Below are 18,279 nucleotides of genomic sequence, written 5' to 3'. Positions count from 1 at the left end.
TTTTTTATATATAAACTAACTTACCACTTAACTTAGTAGTTTATTTTAAAATTTAGTGGCGGTGAATGCAAATTTAGCATGAAGCTAACTTTGTTAAATAATTTCAATTAAAAATTTAGTAATTAATTCATTTTAATAGCTCTGATAACACGGGTCAGGCGCTGCAAAAAACTTAATTATGTAAAGAAAAAATTAAATAATTTCTTGAAGATTCGAACCACACTGATTGTTTTATTAACAAAGTTTTTTATGATTGTAATATTGGAAATCATGAAAAGTAAAGCGTACGTTGCATTTAATTAAAGAATAAAACAAAATTAAAAAATATAAACAGCTCAAGCGTGGTGGCACTGTATTGCACAACATTGCGTTGCTTTGTTTAATTTGCTCGTTACCTCACCATGCATATACTGTACCTAACACTGAATTTTAAAGCTAACACACTGCTGTCCTTCTTTTTACCAGGGCATGTTCTGTATATAAGAATTACTCTTAAGTTGATTAATTAACAGTTACTCAGGCCGGGGCACATACAGGTTGACTGCAGATTGAAGGTGAGTTGCACGGTTTTGGGCTCTCGTCTACTAATACGTCCAGATTTGTATCTGCGTCTCAATCAGCGCAGGGCGAATTCCTTGAAAGAGCTTTTGAAAGGCTGTCACGCGGGCCACGCAGCAAACGAAAGCAGCAGACGCTCTACTTTATTGACACAGAGGCTGCTAGATGCGTTGGCAAAGATTAGCAATTGGCAATTAAAAACCGAGGCAGAAAAAATTGGATTGACACCATGAAAAAGCTCCTTTTATAGCTCACAAAGAAAGCGAGCAAATTGAATTTTCCAGCTGATCACTCTTAGGGAATCGCCCTGCGGGGTCGGGTCTGTGCAGTTTGTTTGTGTTGATATCGTACGTAAGTGTGTTTTGTTTTTTGTTCGGCGTGCCACACACTGCCGCGATTGTAATGAGATTCAAGCAAGCGGCCGCCTTTCTGACTCGATTTTCACGTTGCCACTCCAGATCATCATCGACGGCCCGTACGGCGCCCCGTCGAGCCACATCTTCCGCGCGCAGCACGCGGTGCTGATCGGCACCGGCATCGGCGTCACGCCGTTTGCCTCCATCCTCCAGAGCATCATGCACCGCTACTGGAAGGCCCGCCACCAGTGCCCCCGCTGCGACTACGCCTGGGCCTCCGACATTCCGGCCACCGTAATGAACCTTAGAAAGGTATGCTTTTCTCAAATTGTAAATTGTGTCCTCACGACTGTTCAAATTTTAACTGTAATGTTTCAGGTTTCGTAAGTTATACTATCTACTTTTCTCTTCACAAATTAACTTTTATTTATTTTAAAATCTCAGAGTATGATCTCAGTATGTGCTCTCTTTGGCAGTGCACATGATAATCCTGTAATTTTTGTTTAATATTTTTGTCCTCAAACGGTACAGAAGTATAAGGGAGTAGAAAGTCAAAAATTAAATTTATGAAAAATCACTATGGCAACAAAAATTCCAATCATTTGAGTCAAACTAGATTTTCGACTTAATTTGAATTTTTGTGCAATCCAGGTGGACTTCTTTTGGATCAACCGGGACCAGCGGTCATTCGAGTGGTTTGTGAATTTGCTTTCCCAGTTGGAAATCGAGCAGGCAGAACTCGGTGGCGCAATGGAGCGTTTCCTCGAGATGCACATGTACATCACCAGCGCCCTGCAGAAGACCGACATGAAGGCCGTCGGTCTGCAGCTCGCCCTCGACCTGCTCCACCAAAAGGTGACCAGAAATCACTCATAATTACACTCGAAACGCTCACGCTGAGCATCCGCAGCAACCGGTTCGCTCATTAGAATCATACCTGTCCAATCCTCTTATATAAACCACGAGATAACCACATTCATTGCTGCCGCTTTGAAAATTCACCGCAACTGCTCTCGCCGACTCATTCATATACGCCGTAATCAATCTTCTATTCATTCGATCTTCGGCGTGAATATTTCATTCATGCGATTGCTCAGTTATTTACTTACATTACTTCTAAGTGCATCGGTTAACATTGCGAATGATTAGCACCTTTTCACAATCGATCGTTTTCGATGGCAATGTGCCAAGTTGTATTGCACCTGGTATTAACAATAAACAGTCATCGAATAAAAATGAAAAAAATAGTTTAACAATCATTTTTAGTGTCTCAAAAATATAGTACAGAGACATTTTTTAAGACTTCAGAGATCTTGTTTCCTTTTAATAAATTTTAATGTTTCAAAAAATGTTTCCTGAATCTATAGAGGTTCTTAAAATGCAGAACAGACTAAAATTTTGCCTTTATTCGTCTTTCCCCTTTATATAATTTTTAAATCAAGTGCACGACATGTGATGTCAATCATGTTTGATTTGTTTTTCTAGAAAAAAAAACATATATTTGAGCATATTTAAATAAAACGGAATTGACCAACAATACACACTTATTTCTCCCCGATAAATAATTTTAAACAATTTCTGTTTGCAGGAAAAGCGAGATTTGATCACTGGTCTGAAGACGCGCACGAACGCGGGTCGTCCAAACTGGGACAAGGTGTTCAAACAGATCGCGGACCAGAAGAAGGGCAAAGTGACCGTTTTCTACTGCGGACCACCGCAGCTAGCGCGCACCCTCCGCGTCAAGTGCGATCAGTTTGGCTTCAACTTCCGCAAAGAGTCCTTCTGATCGGCACGAGTGTTGACAGCAAGAGTGTAGTTACCATTGTAGAGGCTCCCTAATTACCAATCCGGTCATATCGGTCTGACAACCTCTCAAAATTGAGATTTTAAACTTGAAGGAAATTATTTGCAATTTTGTTAATTTGTAAAAATTGTCTACAAGCACAGTATTTAAGATTTTATTTTCTACTCCGAATATAAAAAGGCCTCACAGGGTGAGGCCGCGGCTCTTGGGTGGTGGTGGCTTTCTTCCCTTCAATTTAAACCTGCTTGTATTTGAGTTAACGAAAAACGAAAGAGGTCTGTGATATTTTTGACGACTTGCCTGCCCCGAAGATTGATTTTTGAGAAATTGTTCGTTTTATGACACCTCCCTATTAGCTGTTCTCGTTACGTCCTATTTATGAGTAGTTTTTAATCTGCCCGCTGTAAATATTTTAAAGCTTACTTCGCGAAGTACCTTTGAGAGTTGTCACGAAACTACTAATCAATCAAACCACCTTTTGCCAATCCAACGCAAAATGTTGTAAAAAATGTTTTATCTTCTACAGAGGAGAGTTTCCAATTATATAAGAATCATGCTGTTCTTTGCGTAGCGTATTTATATTTATGAAAAGCTTTTGTACTTATTCCACGTTACCATGTATGACAATCGACGCATAAAATAAAATGCTTTTTACAAGTACACAAATATCGAGTGCTTTTGATTCTTAGATTTTCAATGGTTTCCGTGTCGATCTACACAGAAACACTCACCTCTTGAAATAAGAAGACGTGGTCAATGGTCATCGTCATTTCTGCAGGTCCACCTCCAACTTAAAAACAATGTAAACAGCAAAAATTCAAGAATACGAAGAATACGAAAACACGGCCTGAACACGGCATCCGCACAAAAACAAAGACATCATATATTTTAATTCTCTGATCACTCGACGAATCTCCCGTGATTTCTGAGGCTTGAGGGAGAGGAAAGGCGCAACCCACCCTTCAACCAATGGGAGAGGAATGCTCCTTAATTTGAAGCGATTTCCTTATTGGGGAACCGCCAAAATATATACATCTTTAAAGCTTAAAATTAGACGAATTTCTAAATAATGTTAGTGATAATTAAAAAGCAGGTTTGAATAGACAAATAAAACTTTAATAAATATTCATTGATAAAATACATATTTTCATTAAAAACGGTCAAATATCCAACTGTTCTTCGCCAAATCCGTTTTTCAGTGTAGAAATTTTGCCTTTTGAAACAAAAACCGAAACGTTGGATCACAACAAACAATGTAAATCACTTGTCTATGCTGTTTGTGTTTCGCGCACTCTAATATAGAGATAGGGAGAAAAATGTGTTGCGTGTAAATTTTGCCTTAACTGTAGGAGAAAAGAATGAATGTGGCTTCACAAAAAGACTCCATATACATTTTTTCTCGTCGACAAGAATACAAGAAATCATATCATTACTTTTTAAGAGAACTCGATGGCACGGCTGAACGCGGCGCCGAGCTGACCAAAAATTCCTCCTCTTCCACATTATAGTGGGACGGAGCACTCAAAATCGAAAACGGACCTGCAAGATAAAACGATACAAATAAATTACGGTACGGCTGCTGGGCGGTTTTACTGCTTTTTACACAGATACGTTGACCTATATTGCATTCGGTGCCTCATGATACATCGAAATTGTGGGCGTAATAAGACAGCAATTTTACTGCACCTGCTTGGTGCAAGTTGTAACGAAAGTAACTAGCCTTTGATTTATTTGAACTGCAGTAGTTTGTACCAGATTTACTGCAAGATCAAAAATAATAAATACGTTGAACAAAAGATCTCGCCTACTCCAAGAACAACGTGCCACGTCAATTTAGGTGCATTACAAGTGGTTTTGATATCATGCTGTATAGAGAAAAGAAATGTGTGCAACACTAAAAAGTGAAACCATTAAAATAAATTCTCACTGCTGCGTTAGTTTGAAGCAATAATTAATTTGTTTAAAAAGAATGGAACACTCGGCATATCTATAGAAAAGGCATCCCAGGCAAAAAAACCCTTTTGTAATAAATTAAAAATCTGGAAAATATATTGCAAAACATTTCCCGCAAATGCGAAATGATCGGGAAAAATTATGAAATGATTAATCATTTCCTGCCAGCACTCTAGACCCTAAGTAGTCCTATATAACTGCGAATAATTTATTTTTGTTTGTAACATTGCTACATCAGCAATTTCTGCTGATGTAGAAATAATTGCTGTCAGCTTAAAATACTAATTTATAGGCTATTAGTGTACCTCTACTGTCACTACTGCATCTGCGGGGTGCCTTTGGGGTGAGGCTCAGCCTTCCCGTCATTCGGTTCCCCATCATACCAAATTCCCGACTTCTCTCTACGCAGCCGAAGTAGAAGGATAGATAAAAATATAACATTCATTGTTGACAGTAAACGACAACGGCCTTGAAGAATAATTATAGGGGCACGAACCTGCAAAGTCAGTGTTGTCGATTACACTGCGTGAGCGTTTGGGCGACGAGTGCTCGCAGGCCGTCTTGGACAGCACCTGGCTGCCGTGGCCAGTGAGACTCTCTTGGCTGGAATCGTCCTCGCAGTCACTCACGGGGAAGTGGAAAACGCGCGAGTTGGGCGAGCGCGGCCAACTCGTCGGCGGTGGGCTTCGGATCATGTGCTCGTGGATTTCAGGCAGACTCAGTGGATCCAGGTCCAGCGAACTCACGACGTGCTCCTATTAAAATACATCAATATCAGTGATTTAATTTTTATAAATAGAGAAATAAATTCTGGTTTTAGTGACATTGAAATTAAAAATAAATAAAACTTTATTATTGCCAGTTACATAAAGTGTTTTAAGCAATTTAATTTCAAATTTAAAGTGTAGAAGCGACTTTTTAATTGATTAAAACATTATTTGCCAATTAACTTTTCGAAATATGGTAAAATTACTACGAAATTTTAAATATGTACACTGCTCTGACTTGAGAAGAGTGTTTGTACTGCAATCAAACGTTTTTTATTTGACTTGTGAGAGATTGCAAATAATCCTTATTTTTATATGAGGAATGACTCAGCGCTTGATGTCTTAAACGCTGGAGGAAAAGATAGCAACCTACTCTGGTCAATAATTTGCTCATTTGATAAGACAGTAGATAACCCAATTTGGATCATTCTTTTCTGCAAGTGTGACTCTCTCAGTTCTTATATTTTAAGGAAATGAAGTATATAAAAAAGTGAATATTAATCAGAAAAAACATGTTTTGTGCGACTATCTCACGCATTTCCGTGAACTATTGTAAATCATGTCTTTCATACATTCGATTTTTGAACGAAAATACAAAACAAAAATAAATAACACCCGAGAAAAGATGCATAACTATTGCTTTGCGCCTAAATTTTTTTCACATAGTTTCATTTTTTAGCTCAATTTTTAAGACCAACATATTTTTATCGGTCTTCAGTTAAAACAGTTTTTTTAAATGAGAAGCAAGCTTAATTTTAGCAATTTTTATAAATACTTAGAACTGTCCTCGTTTTGGTTCTAAATTTTGTAAAAGGTTTATAACATAAACACATGTATATTTTACGTTTTCAAATCATTTGGATGTGAATGCAAGCAAAATTAAAAAATCCAAATTAAATGTTCAGTTATACGGATATGGCTAAAAGGGCCCAATTCACTCTCGAAAATAAAAAAAAAAATCACCATTCATTATACTTGTTATAGCTGTGTTTCATTTTAGACTGAAACATAAAAGCAAATAAAAATTTTCAGTCGAAACATTTTTTAATTTTTAAGGTTGGTGCAATTGGTAAAGGTTAATCCTATCCTTAAAATTGACGAATATTTTGAGATTTGGACAAAAGCGTATGAATGCTAAATTTTAATAGAGCTGAAACGATTTCAAGAAAAACCACCTAGAACCGTCTAAATATCAGCCCAGAAACCGTCCAATTACGGAACACAAGCTATTAAGTAATCAACAATACCCTGAAAAACACTGTCTTAAAATCACATGCCTACTTGAAACTATTTCACGCAATTTTGGTAGTTTTGAGTTGCGAGTAAATAAAAAAGTTTCACTCACATTTGACATGAGGATAGCAGCGTCGTTACAATCGTCTGAGTCGAGAAGGCTCTCCCTGCTAGCCAGCAGTTGGAGAAAAGGGTTGTCCTGCCGGGACAAACGCAACGCCTCCATGTCCTGATCGAGATTCCTCGTCCGGCCAGGCGTCAAAGTGAGGGTCGAGGACAGCGAGCACGGCATGAGGTCGAGTGTTGCGTGCACGGACAGCGAAGCGCTCACCGGACACACACCAGCTGAAATAAACAGCAGCAATTTTGCATGAGAAATAAAGCGCGGTGCTGGCGAGGAAAATAAATCGGCTTTCATGATCGATGCCGTACAAGAGCTCTTCAGATCGACGCGCGCCACTCTTTTCATTTCCCAACACTTTATTGTTATTATCTAATTATATCATGTCACACACATTATATTCGCTGACCCTGCTGTCTCTGCTGAGATTTATCCTCTCAGTATAATCTAATTTTCTGAGATATTGAACGGGAGCTTTGTGAAAAAATATAACCATTTTTTGTTGACTTTTTATTGCTGCGGTGTGAAAGTTTTTTTTTTCAAAGAGACACTTCAATTTTAAGAATAGTATACTAGGTTTAATTCTACCCCAAATTTCCTAAGGAATAATTAATATAAATTTTTGTCACTATAAAAACGCAATTAGTATTGAAGTTAGCGCAAACAGTCTCGAAATAATAGCGCGGTGTCTGGTTGGTTGAACCCCAAACCGAGAAAGCAACATGCAGTTTACTGTGCGGACGTATGGTTTCCCTCCGACAAAAGTTTACATAATAAGTAGTTCGACTGCTTAGTATAATATATAGACGTGCCCCGGCCGTCGCGTAATTGGCCTTAGTTCGGTTCAAGTGCACGGCCCATCGGTTACGTACCGAAGATGCCCCCGTACGAGTCCTCCTCTTCGCTCTTTTTCTGCTTGAACATGCTGGTGAGGAAGCAAGATTTGCTCGGCTTCTTCTGCTTGTCCAGTTCCGAGGGGATCATGCCCGCACCAAGGGCGAATTCGGCCCCTAATTTGGCTTGAATACCATGAGACAGTCTACCTACGAACGAAACATTGACCCAGCTGTATTATTCGCTAGCGAGAGGAGACCAGCAGAGCATAAACCACCCCGCCGCGCATGCTCCACCCTCTCGACCCATTTTCCAGCAGGGTCGATGTTAAGGGCGGAGTACTAGGGGGTGGCTGGTGCTTGTCAAGTGCAGTTGCGCGCGCTTTAATCAGCACCGAGCAACAAGAGCGCCGCTCGACTGTGGATCACACAAATTTGCTACCAAGTACGAAAGAGAGTTGAATCTTTAACTTGAGATTACCAAAATCTCAAAAATTTTAATGTTAGAATCAATTAAAATTTAATTCAATTTACAAATATTTAAAAATTATTAAGTTTTTTATTTTTGCATCTCAAAACTCCAAGTTTTAGTGGTTTTAACTTTATCTCCTCTCTTTATCTACCTTTGAGCCACGCCCTTCTCTGCAGAAATCTGACTACATAGCTCTCTAGATAAAAGCAAAAAGAAACTCCTTTCCTGTTACTTCGATCGAGTACTGCATTGAGAGGAAACTGCTGTTTGCGCTAAAAAGAGACCCTCGAACAAACTGATTCGCAAACATGTAAGGTTCGCCCTCGGTCTCCGTGCAACATGAGCTGCGAACAAAGAAACACCAGCGTTGTGAAAGGACAAGACTGAACATGGACACTTTCTCTTCAAAGTTAAAGCTATGTAAGGCTACTAGGAATTTTTACTACATGGAATTGGACAAATTTGACCTCTAATTTTAGCTCCCGGGGGTACCATCCGCTTGAAACACCAGCGGCAGAAGTTCAACTGGGACTGTGGGCTCACTTGTATCATGATGATTTTGCCACCTGATAAGACGAAGCACTTCATTGACAACTTCAAGCAGATTTGCGCCCAAGAAGGATTTAATAAGAGGTATAAATTTTTGGTGGTCTCATGACTCAATGAACGGCCATATCCGTGCCAAAATCGGAAAATCCAAAATCCCGTATATACATAAAAAAACTTAACTCAGGCAAAAAAATTGCTTCCGCTTACGAAAGAGAAAATTTTGGCTGCGATTTTATTCAGCAGTGAAATGGAACTGTTTTGCTTTCTCTTGTGAAACCAAGCACTTCTTTCCTGGATGCGGATTTGATCCTGTTGAAGACAGGAATACAAATTGGGAAGTGTTTGGTTACTCCTTATCCTATTTTGAACCATATCAGTTATTTTCCATTGAATCACAAAAATTAGGCAGACACTTGCTGTTTCAAATCAACAGTTTTATAAAGAATTAAAATAATATCTCATTTTGTAGCACATGGACTATTGACTTGGCGTACTTGCTGAAAAAGTTTGACCTGGATCACCTGTTCTGCACAATCACCCTTGGGATTCAGCCTGCTTACGGAAGTCAGCCGTTCTACGCCAAAGTTATTCAAACGGTAGCAACACTTCTCTGATCGATCACAGAAAAACTGAATCCCCGAATCAATTTGATCAGGACGAGTCTCGGGTGATGCAACGCTTTACCAGCGCAAAGGGCAACGGAGTCAATGTGGAAAAGCGTTCCCTGACCATTGAGGAGCTGCTGCATCACCTTGAGAAGCATGGGCCCATCATAATCCTGACCAACGGCAACCTACTGCAATGCGAAATCTGCAAAATCAATAAGCTGTCGACTGAACTGCGGGCTTGTCTACCGTGGTCTCCATCGTACTCTGGACACTATATCGCTCTGTGTGGCTTTGACCTTAACCGGCAGCTTGTCTTCTATCACAATCCATCATACAGTGACAGTAAGTATGCTTTTTAGACTTTATGCACTAGTTAATCCAAAGCGAGATATTATTGAAGAAGAGCCTGTCAAAGAATTCTGTTATTAAAATAAATCCGAAAATTGTATTTCCTGGTTGTCAAAGGCGTCAATTTGTTTACTTCATAGTTTTGTCTTTACATCTGAAACCCTATTTCATTTTTTAAATATAAAATTTGACTTTTTTATAAAGTTTACAATTTTTCAGGGGTGTGTGCAATTACGTTTGGTGACCTGGATGATGCGCGCTTCAGCTATGGCACTGACGAAGACACTTTACTAATTTATAACAGTCACACTCACTTTGTTCCTGGAGCTTCGCCCTTTGGAAGCAATAATTCTATCGTGACCTCCGACTGATGTGCATCTATTTTTATTTACTACAGAGCTATAAACTATTTTCTATTTTCACACTTACTGCAGGGAACAAATTTTAATAAAACGACGACCACGTGATATAATGGTGTTTCTATCCTTCATTTACCACCCTAATTAGGAAAAACCTCTTTTAAAATAAAATCCCACTTTAAATTCTGATAACTAAAAATGAAAAACAGGAAATTGGTTCCATTATTTTGTTAATATACAGTATAGTGCAGTACAAATGAGACAAATCGTATAAATATTTGTATATTTATGATAATTATGAAACAATTATGTATAACAAATTTGTTATATTCCAAATATCTACTCAGGTATTTCATGAATGTGAGCACGCAGAGAGTGCGAAGTATGAAATAAATTAGTCTATCTCTAGCAGTCAAACTGAGCAGTTCTTTCCTTTCTCCTTCCCGGCCACCCCGCAACAACATACATTTCAAATGGCGACGAGGCGAACAAAATTTTCCGCCGGGAGGAAAAGGTGACTGTGACTGGCTAGAGACAATTCAGTAAGGAATCGGGGCGCGAGGCACGACGCGATCGCCGATTCAGGGCTCCTTTGCGTGGGTGTCCATTTTAAACAACAAATGGGTAACAAATTGGGTAACAAATTAAACCAGATAAAATCCTTAACTTGTCAAAATAAAAAAGAAAGTAATAAATGTTTAACAACCAGCCCGTTGGCTCGCATTGATAAGGCATTTTCAGGAGTGTCAAAGCAATGTGAGGTATTTGAGTAGTTCAGAGATCTAATACTGGCTACCCAATGTCACAGATGGCAAAAAGTGGTTAGTTTCGTGACTCGAAATGCTCAAATTGCTCAACGGGCTGGGAGGCGCACCGCGGCGCTGACTCGCTACTTGCTGGTTTGCACCTTTCCAGCATGCATGATTTGGCTTCACGGGACAGCGTTTCAAAAAGTCCTCGGTGCGGTTCAAAAGGCTCTTCAGTGGGCTGGGTCCCTGTGCGGCCTGGTGCGCCCATGTTATCCGTTCGCGGTGTTATTGGGACCCAGGTTTCAGCATTCGCGCTAGTGCAGTGCGCGCCTTTCCCGGTCCTCGGACAGGGATAAAATGAGCAAAACAAAAAATCCTTTTTTGTTTTATATATTATAGTGTTTTTAAATGCAGTATTATGCCCAGTTAGTTCTCTAATTATCATTTCCATGACAGTTTTTATTTTAAACAAAATTTTCCAATAAATAACCATAATTTTATGAAATATTTTTCTTAAACCTCTGCTCACAACACTTCTTACCGGGTCCCAAGAACACCGCCGAGCAACATGGACACCCTAATGGCCGCAGGGCTCAACGTGTCCCATCTTTTCACCACTATCCGCAGCGTTTTTTAATGAAACGCCCCTATAGAGCATCCCTACATCCGCTGGATATTAGGTGCAAAAAAATAGCTAGTGACGAGTCGGTGCCGGTGCGCCCCCCAGCCCGCTGAGGAGCATATTCCGACCTTTTGCCATAATCTGACATTGGACAGCCAGTTTAATAGATTCTCGAAATGCTCTAATATCTCCCATTTTGCTTTTATAATGCTAGGAATGTCAACAATGGGCTGGTTAGAAAAATTGGAAATGCACAATTTACCTTATTTGTTGTGACGGTTGTGGTGGGCCATTATTTTAAACTCAGCGGTGGCAACGACTGTTTATTTTTAATCTGCAAGAGATCAACTGGACCGCGTTCAACACTAAAGTATTCGTGGATAGAAGCCTTTGATTAAAAGACTTCTTGTTTCCAGCAAAAGCGAGAAGCAAATAAATATTAACTTTTATTGTTTTGAGACAAACATTAATTTCTTAAAGACAATAATAGAGTTAATTTAAAACAGTTAATTTTTCTGTGAGTTCTATAGCTATCAAATTAAAAAGAAACCTCGGGTCTTTAAAGAAAACTTGTGTATAAAATAAAATTTAAAGATATTTGAATCACACAATTTTTGTATATACACACAAAATTAATGGAAGTCAGAAAGTCATCGTCATCACTACTACGCATTATAGTTCCAAATATATCAAGAGCGCGTGGTAGATGGATTGGCGATATAAGGAAATATAAGATATGATCAAGTTCCAAAATTTTTAACTTTTTCGTGGAACCTATTAATTTAAAGTTGTCAATAGAAATGATTCTTGTTATATTTATACACCTTTTATTACAGTTTATATAATTGAACAACCATATATTAAAATTAAATCAAGAAGTAAATCTCATTTGTGTAATACACCCAAACTATTAATGCTACACGAAGCGGAATTAGAAAAAAAACATTATTATATGATATATCCTGCTACAATTTTTTTATACTGAGGTATCTGCTTCTAATTTCGATTTAAAATTATGGCAACCTCGAGTGCACTCGTGCCTTCGTTGTAATATTCCAACAATTATTTTTTTTACATTTTTAAATTAATAATTTAAGACGTACAAATTAGAGCACGAGACTAAATATTTGAATTTTGATAATTTAGTTCCTAGAGGCGGCCTCTATTGAAAAGAATTTAAGGACTGGCAGAGTAAATAAATGGATATTGCCTCCGACTACAAAGATCAAAGGCCACTTATTGATGCGAAGCAGTGATATAGCAAAGGGAATAATGCTTCCAGAGTAGAGCGTTCACGAATACTCTCTTCCATCATGCGGTTCTTAAAATTCAGATGGAAGCTGCTTATTCTATCGATCTACATTACGATTGCGAGTGGCAATTTCTGTGAGTTCAAATTATGCTTTACATAAATTAAGCTTTTCACTTTTGAGCAGTTCTAAAATATAATAATATATATTGTAAATGTTATGCAATATAGAAACTCTTTTGAGTGGAACAAAATTCACTGCCGAAGATCGATTAATTTAAAAAAAAAAAAATACAAATTTAGCCTGCTCCGGAATTATAACCATGCACTAGTAAAAACAAGGGTTTTGCAGACAAACGATGGCCGCATCTGTCCAACATCCGTTCCTCGGCAGCTCCAGTGGTACAAGCGGCCACCGTGCAAGAGCTTCTCGGCCGCCTGCTGCCCACACGCCAGCACGAATTCGAGATTCACGTGGATCCACTTATCTCCGAATCTGGGCACGAAACATTTCGACTACTCAAGCGGCCAGGAGACAAACAAGTCGTAGTGACCGGTAACTCGGGGGTCGCAGCTTCATCAGGGCTTAATTATTACTTCAAGTACCTGTGTCGCTGCCAGGTCAATTGGGAGGCACACTCGCAGCTAAATTTGCCGTCAACCTTGCCGATAGTTAACGTCCAGGTGAGTCCGGTTGAAATCCATACAAAATAGAATCCCCTAAAAATTTGACCGTGCATATAGGTCACCTCACCAGACAGGTTCAAGTACTACCAGAACGTCTGCACGCCAGGGTATTCGTTCGTGTGGTGGAAATGGGAGCAATGGGAACGCCACATCGACTGGATGGCCTTAAATGGTATCAACTTGCCGCTGGCCTTTGTTGGTCAAGAGGCGATATGGGAGCGCGTGTGGATTAGTCTTGGTCTAAACCAGACCGAAATTGACCAATTCTTCAGTGGGCCCGCCTTTCTGCCGTGGTAAAAATTATAAGGCATTTCTTCACTCCAAGTTTTCAAGTTAACAATTCATAACGCCATATTTGGTTCACTGAGATAGTCAAACTGTGATGTTTTCCATTTTGTTTTATATTAGAACATCTTCGCATGTTCTTTTAAATATGATTAATAAAATTTGTAGATTAGATCTGACATCCAGCCAATTTAAAATTATAGGAACCGCATGGGGAATATGCGTGGCTTCGGAGGTCCTTTGCCTCGATCCTACCGTGAAAATACGCTTGCTCTGCAGCTCCAAATTCTTGACAGAATGCGCGCCTTTGGAATGACTCCAGTTTTGCCTGCTTTTGCAGGATTCGTCCCAAAGGCAATCACCCGACTATTCCCGTCTGCTAATTTAACATCAATGTCTCGCTGGAACAATTTTCAGGACGAATTCTGCTGGTAACGTGTCCCTTTTGTGTCTACATTGATAGTTAAATAATTATATATTTCAGTCCACTTATGCTCCAGCCAAACGATCCTCTTTTTCAATCTGTCGGGCAAAAGTTTTTGAAAGAAGTCTGTATTTAATTTAAATGGTGTCATTTTTGTAAATACACCATTAACACATTTCAGATAGTAAACGAGTTTGGGACGGATCACATTTACAACTGCGACACATTTAACGAAATGTCTCCTTCATCGGACGAAGAAAAGTACCTTATCGAAGTTGGGTATGCCACCTTTTCCGCAATGACTGCTGTTGATCCAGATGCAATTTGGTACTCGTGTGCATATAATTTTTGGGTTATAATTAGATTGAAATTAATTACTAGGCTCCTCCAGGGATGGCTCTTCATCCACGACAGCTTTTGGACCAAGGAAAGGGCTAAGGCTCTGCTCACAAGCGTCCCTCAGGTGAATTGTAATGTTTTTTTTATTTAATTACTTTCTGAACCATTTCTTAGGGCCGACTAATGGTCCTCGACTTGCAATCTGAGCTGAGTGAGCAGTATTCGCGTCTCGATTCTTATTTCGGCCAGCCTTTCATTTGGTGCATGCTGCATAATTTTGGAGGTACCCTCGGACTGTATGGTGCGGCACAGAGAGTTAACCAGGCAAGTATAGACTGTAATAGTTCCGCGCTGCTTGATAAACCACAGAATCTGCGGTATGCAACTTGCTAGACACATCAGTCTAGAAGGTTGCATAATTTCTCCAATTTTTTGAATGAGTATAAGGAATGAACGTGAAATGAGATGAATAGCCGCAAGGTTAGGTTTTTCCATTTTAAATGAAAATTTCCAAATTTAAAATATTGGTTGCATTATTTCTTTGTATTCTTAAGTTTAAGTTTTTCATATTAATAAAAAAAACTTCAGGGCGTAAGTGAGGCTCGTCTATTCCCAAACAGCACGATGGTAGGAATCGGCATCACTCCCGAGGGAATCAACCAGAATTACGTGATGTACGACTTGATGCTTGAAAATAGTTGGAGGAGAGGACCTGTCAATCTGACGCAATGGTGAGAGCAGATCTGTAAAAAAAATTAGTGATTATTCTATATTGACGACTCATAGGATTCAAGATTACGCGGAGCGCAGATATGGCACTAAGCAAGAACATGCTTTCAGAGCTTGGAATTTTCTGCTTGTAGTTTATTGTGTATCACAGTTCAATTAATTATTTAGAAAGGAAAATTTACAAATTTCAGAACAGCGTGTACTCGTTCAACCTGACTAACGTGAAAGTTCGAGGTAAATACGTGATTTGCAGAAGGCCAAGTTTTAAGCTGAAACCATTGGTCTGTTTCATCTCATTTTTGAATCCGTAAAATGTTGATATTTTGGCACAGATTTGGTACCAACCGCTCAGTGTGGTCAAAGCATGGGACAGTTTATTCGAGATGCTGCCCAAAATGAAAAATTCGCTGACCCTGCAGCACGATTTCGTTGACGTAACTAGGCAAAATTTACAACTCTTGGGCGCCTTCTATCACTCGCAGATTGTCAGAGCCTACAGGCGGAAAAATCTAAAGAAACTACTGTTAGAACAAGTTTATATGTCCCTAAATTATTGAATAATTGGTTATTTTATTTTCAGAGATAACGGTCAACTCCTGCTCGATCTCCTAACTGATTTAGACTCAGTTTTGGAATGTAACGAAGACTTTCTGCTCGGAAAATGGATAAGAGATGCAAGAAGCTGGGGCGAAAGCAAAGCGGTAATTTGACTCAATTTTAAATGCTTTTGAATATTGCGATAGACTTTTATTTGAGAACAGGCGGAAAAATTCTTTAAATAACATGTTATGATTTCGAAGTATCGAAGACTTAACAAAAAATATATGAGCACATTCATATCACAAATTTTGCTCATTAGAAAAATGTTAAATACCATGCACTTTTTTCATCGAAATTTATCGCTGTGATGTTGCAGGAATCGGAGCTCTACGAATTTAATGCACGCAATCAGATCACGCTTTGGGGCCCAACAGGAGAAATTTTAGACTATGCCAATAAGCAGTGGTCAGGTAATAGTTCTATTTAGTAAAGTTCTGCAACTATTTCATTTGGTTCTGTTGTGGGCAGGTGTGGTGGGCAATTATTTCAAACCAAGGTGGCAACTATTCATTCAGAGTCTTGTTGGGAGCCTGGCTTCTCACCAAGGATTTAACCAGAGCACATTCAACAAAAATGTTTTCCAATCAGTGGAACATGCATTTGTTCTGGACAGAACTCAATTCCCATCAACGTCGTCAGGTAATTTGGAAAAAAGAAAATATGATAGTACTACTCTTTTCCACATTTATAATCAGTTTACGATCTCATTCATAAAATTGTTTGCGAGCATAGATGAAACTTAAAAGGCGCTCAATCTCAGTTCTGCGTCAAAATATAATATTAAAGAAACCAAATAATAAACAAATATATTCTAGTCTATATTTAAACCCTAATTTATTTCAGGTAAATTTTGGCAAGTGGTAAAAGATGTTTACGAGACGTGGAGACCCCGCTTTAACAGCAATGCGCTTAACTTCCTGACGAAAGCCATTATTAAGCATCCCAAGTGAATAAAAGCGTTTCCAATCAAATCATTCTTTTAGAGTTGTCTATAAATAAAGTATGGAGCACAAGATGCAAATCGTTTTATTTAACCTAGTAAACAGAAAAACATTTTTGGGCAGCGCCTGCTGCACTGCAAAAGGGGCAAGACTCCAGGCAGAAAATAAATCACAATCTTGCTTTTTGAATATGTTCTCCACTTTAAAAATTAGTCTCTTATATCTTCTCTCTATTTTAGCAACGTAGGTAGCTAGAAAGCATGAAAATATTAATTTAATTATGTTGATTTTTTAAGTTGAACACAAATGAGCTATATTGTAAATTATGAAAAATAGGAACCGCATGTAATGCCTTTTATGTGTTGTAAAGTTTTGTATGTTCTTTATATATCCAATAGCAAGAGCTTAGATTATTAGTACGAGTAAATATACCTCTATTTAACGTACTATCATTGTTCCTTTGATACAATTAGCCTTTAGTAGTAAATATTAACGCTAATTTCAAAGTATTATTCAAATTAATTTTATGAATATCTATGTTTACTTATTGCTAGTTCATTACAAAGTGCTTACGTCACAAGCACTGCGCGTGATTACGTATTTGAATCCAACAAATAATTTTTGAAAAATGATGTTCTGGCCGCACGCAAAGCCTACCAATAAGCATTGCAAGTATTTACTGTAAACATACTACTTGGTTTTGGCATGCAATTCATCCATCAATGTCAGTTGAAAAGCAGCGTGTTGCCTTTCCTTCCAACATAAGCTATTTTCACGAGGGCATAATATAACCAATATGTTAAGCCGCTTTTGTGGCGAGGAAAATGGTAATTGAGTGAGAATTGCAGAAGAAGACTAGTCACGATCTATTTATTCAATCACAAATTAATTTGTAGAACAGCAATAGGTCGCATTTCTTACCTTCAGAGAAAGAAATCGCAGGTTCTGGAATGACTGTGAAATAGTATATCATATAATATTTTATAAAAAAGCTTTGTAGGATTCTCAGTTTTTATAGATAAAAATCTTTATTTACCTGCTGGCGTACATGTTATTATTTGAGTTTAATATATTGATACTTTGTGTTTTGTTTTACGTCCAGCAATAAAAATTCACATTTTTAAATTCAAATCATGCATTAAGAAAGCACTATGTATATGCTTACAAAAAATAATTGAAAACGCATCATTCTCGCTGACAAATGCATTTTCCTGTGGCATTCGTGGGGAGTCATTTTATCATTATTAGCGTCAGGCATGGTGTTTTTTAAGTATAAGCACTCAAACGACGTTCCCATACGAATACGAGCTTTTTGAAATAAATATGAATGAGCAGACGCCTGAAACACTCGCGTCAGCAGCCGCCACCGCAGTACTCAATGTTTTCCTCGCCAACAATATTATTTTGGCCTTTATGAAGGGGTGGGAAAACGCGTAATGGCCTGTCATTCAAGCTTTAAGGGCTGCACTTGGACTCCCTGCCATCAGGCACCGTGACAAAAGGGTTCAGTGACCAGAACTAATTGTTATTTGCGTCTCAGTTAGTGCAACGAGATATTTAGATTCCTTGTTATTTTATAAGTGTCGTAGCTTTTTTATTAGTTAGTATCTCTGACTTGAAACTATTTCTTTTTGAATAAATATGTTTCACTTGTATTTGATGACCTCATTTTATCATAGAGAATAAAGGCCAT

At 38.5% G+C, this 18,279-nt stretch overlaps 3 protein-coding genes and 1 pseudogene across 7 annotated transcripts in view; 3 read left to right on the top strand and 1 right to left on the bottom strand.

Annotated features, from left to right (window-relative positions):
* Window positions 1-3,386, top strand: part of Nox (NADPH oxidase) — a 34,315-nt gene extending 30,929 nt beyond the window's left edge. For 3 of the 4 annotated variants that reach the window (XM_065482422.1, XM_065482421.1, XM_065482419.1), the window contains exons 16-19: window positions 513-554; window positions 1,017-1,226; window positions 1,566-1,769; window positions 2,503-3,386. In XM_065482422.1, coding sequence (XP_065338494.1) covers window positions 513-554; window positions 1,017-1,226; window positions 1,566-1,769; window positions 2,503-2,700 — 654 coding nt within the window. In that variant the 3' untranslated portion in view covers window positions 2,701-3,386. The remainder of the gene's footprint in view (window positions 1-512; window positions 555-1,016; window positions 1,227-1,565; window positions 1,770-2,502) is intronic. The other variant, XM_065482420.1, reaches the window with a different exon arrangement.
* A 426-nt stretch (window positions 3,387-3,812) lies between these two features.
* LOC135938636 (uncharacterized) lies at window positions 3,813-7,950 on the bottom strand (annotated as a pseudogene).
* A 343-nt stretch (window positions 7,951-8,293) lies between these two features.
* LOC135938635 (protein GUCD1) lies at window positions 8,294-10,074 on the top strand. Its single transcript, XM_065482424.1, has 5 exons — window positions 8,294-8,517; window positions 8,577-8,730; window positions 9,116-9,242; window positions 9,302-9,596; window positions 9,822-10,074. Exons 1-5 carry the CDS (start codon window positions 8,487-8,489, stop codon window positions 9,971-9,973), a joined length of 759 nt encoding a protein of 252 aa, XP_065338496.1. The 5' UTR covers window positions 8,294-8,486; the 3' UTR covers window positions 9,974-10,074.
* A 2,504-nt stretch (window positions 10,075-12,578) lies between these two features.
* Window positions 12,579-16,660, top strand: Naglu (N-acetyl-alpha-glucosaminidase). 2 transcript variants are annotated; one of them, XR_010574826.1, is made up of 16 exons: window positions 12,579-12,718; window positions 12,934-13,265; window positions 13,326-13,561; window positions 13,757-13,984; window positions 14,038-14,101; window positions 14,159-14,304; window positions 14,359-14,440; window positions 14,491-14,640; window positions 14,905-15,047; window positions 15,103-15,175; window positions 15,237-15,326; window positions 15,378-15,568; window positions 15,626-15,746; window positions 15,962-16,050; window positions 16,114-16,284; window positions 16,489-16,660. XR_010574826.1 is itself a non-coding variant. In XM_065484935.1 (16 exons), the coding sequence occupies exons 1-16, from the start codon at window positions 12,646-12,648 to the stop codon at window positions 16,593-16,595; spliced, it is 2,301 nt and encodes a 766-aa protein (XP_065341007.1). In that variant the 5' UTR covers window positions 12,579-12,645; the 3' UTR covers window positions 16,596-16,660. The 2 variants fall into 2 exon arrangements, 1 of the variants encoding a protein (XP_065341007.1); XM_065484935.1 differs by having other exon boundaries at window positions 15,962-16,055.
* The last annotated feature ends 1,619 nt before the right edge of the window (window positions 16,661-18,279 follow it).

Source organism: Cloeon dipterum, chromosome 3 (genome assembly GCF_949628265.1).
Source record: "Cloeon dipterum chromosome 3, ieCloDipt1.1, whole genome shotgun sequence".
Lineage (NCBI taxonomy): Eukaryota > Metazoa > Arthropoda > Insecta > Ephemeroptera > Baetidae > Cloeon > Cloeon dipterum.
Note: the sequence above shows the minus strand (reverse complement) of the source record. Positions and strands in the feature narration are given on the sequence as shown.

Excerpts from the sequence above, each read along its gene's own strand:
- LOC135938635 (XM_065482424.1), top strand. The coding sequence starts at position 8,487 with ATGGACACTTTCTCTTCAAAGTTAAAGCTAT. Across the intron at positions 8,731-9,115 it reads CAAGAAGGATTTAATAAGAG|CACATGGACTATTGACTTGG; the intron begins GTATAAATTTTT and ends CTCATTTTGTAG. Across the intron at positions 9,597-9,821 it reads CAATCCATCATACAGTGACA|GGGTGTGTGCAATTACGTTT; the intron begins GTAAGTATGCTT and ends ACAATTTTTCAG.
- Naglu (XM_065484935.1), top strand. The coding sequence starts at position 12,646 with ATGCGGTTCTTAAAATTCAGATGGAAGCTGCTTATTCTATCGATCTAC. Across the intron at positions 13,562-13,756 it reads GGGCCCGCCTTTCTGCCGTG|GAACCGCATGGGGAATATGC; the intron begins GTAAAAATTATA and ends TTAAAATTATAG. Across the intron at positions 14,102-14,158 it reads GGCAAAAGTTTTTGAAAGAA|ATAGTAAACGAGTTTGGGAC; the intron begins GTCTGTATTTAA and ends AACACATTTCAG.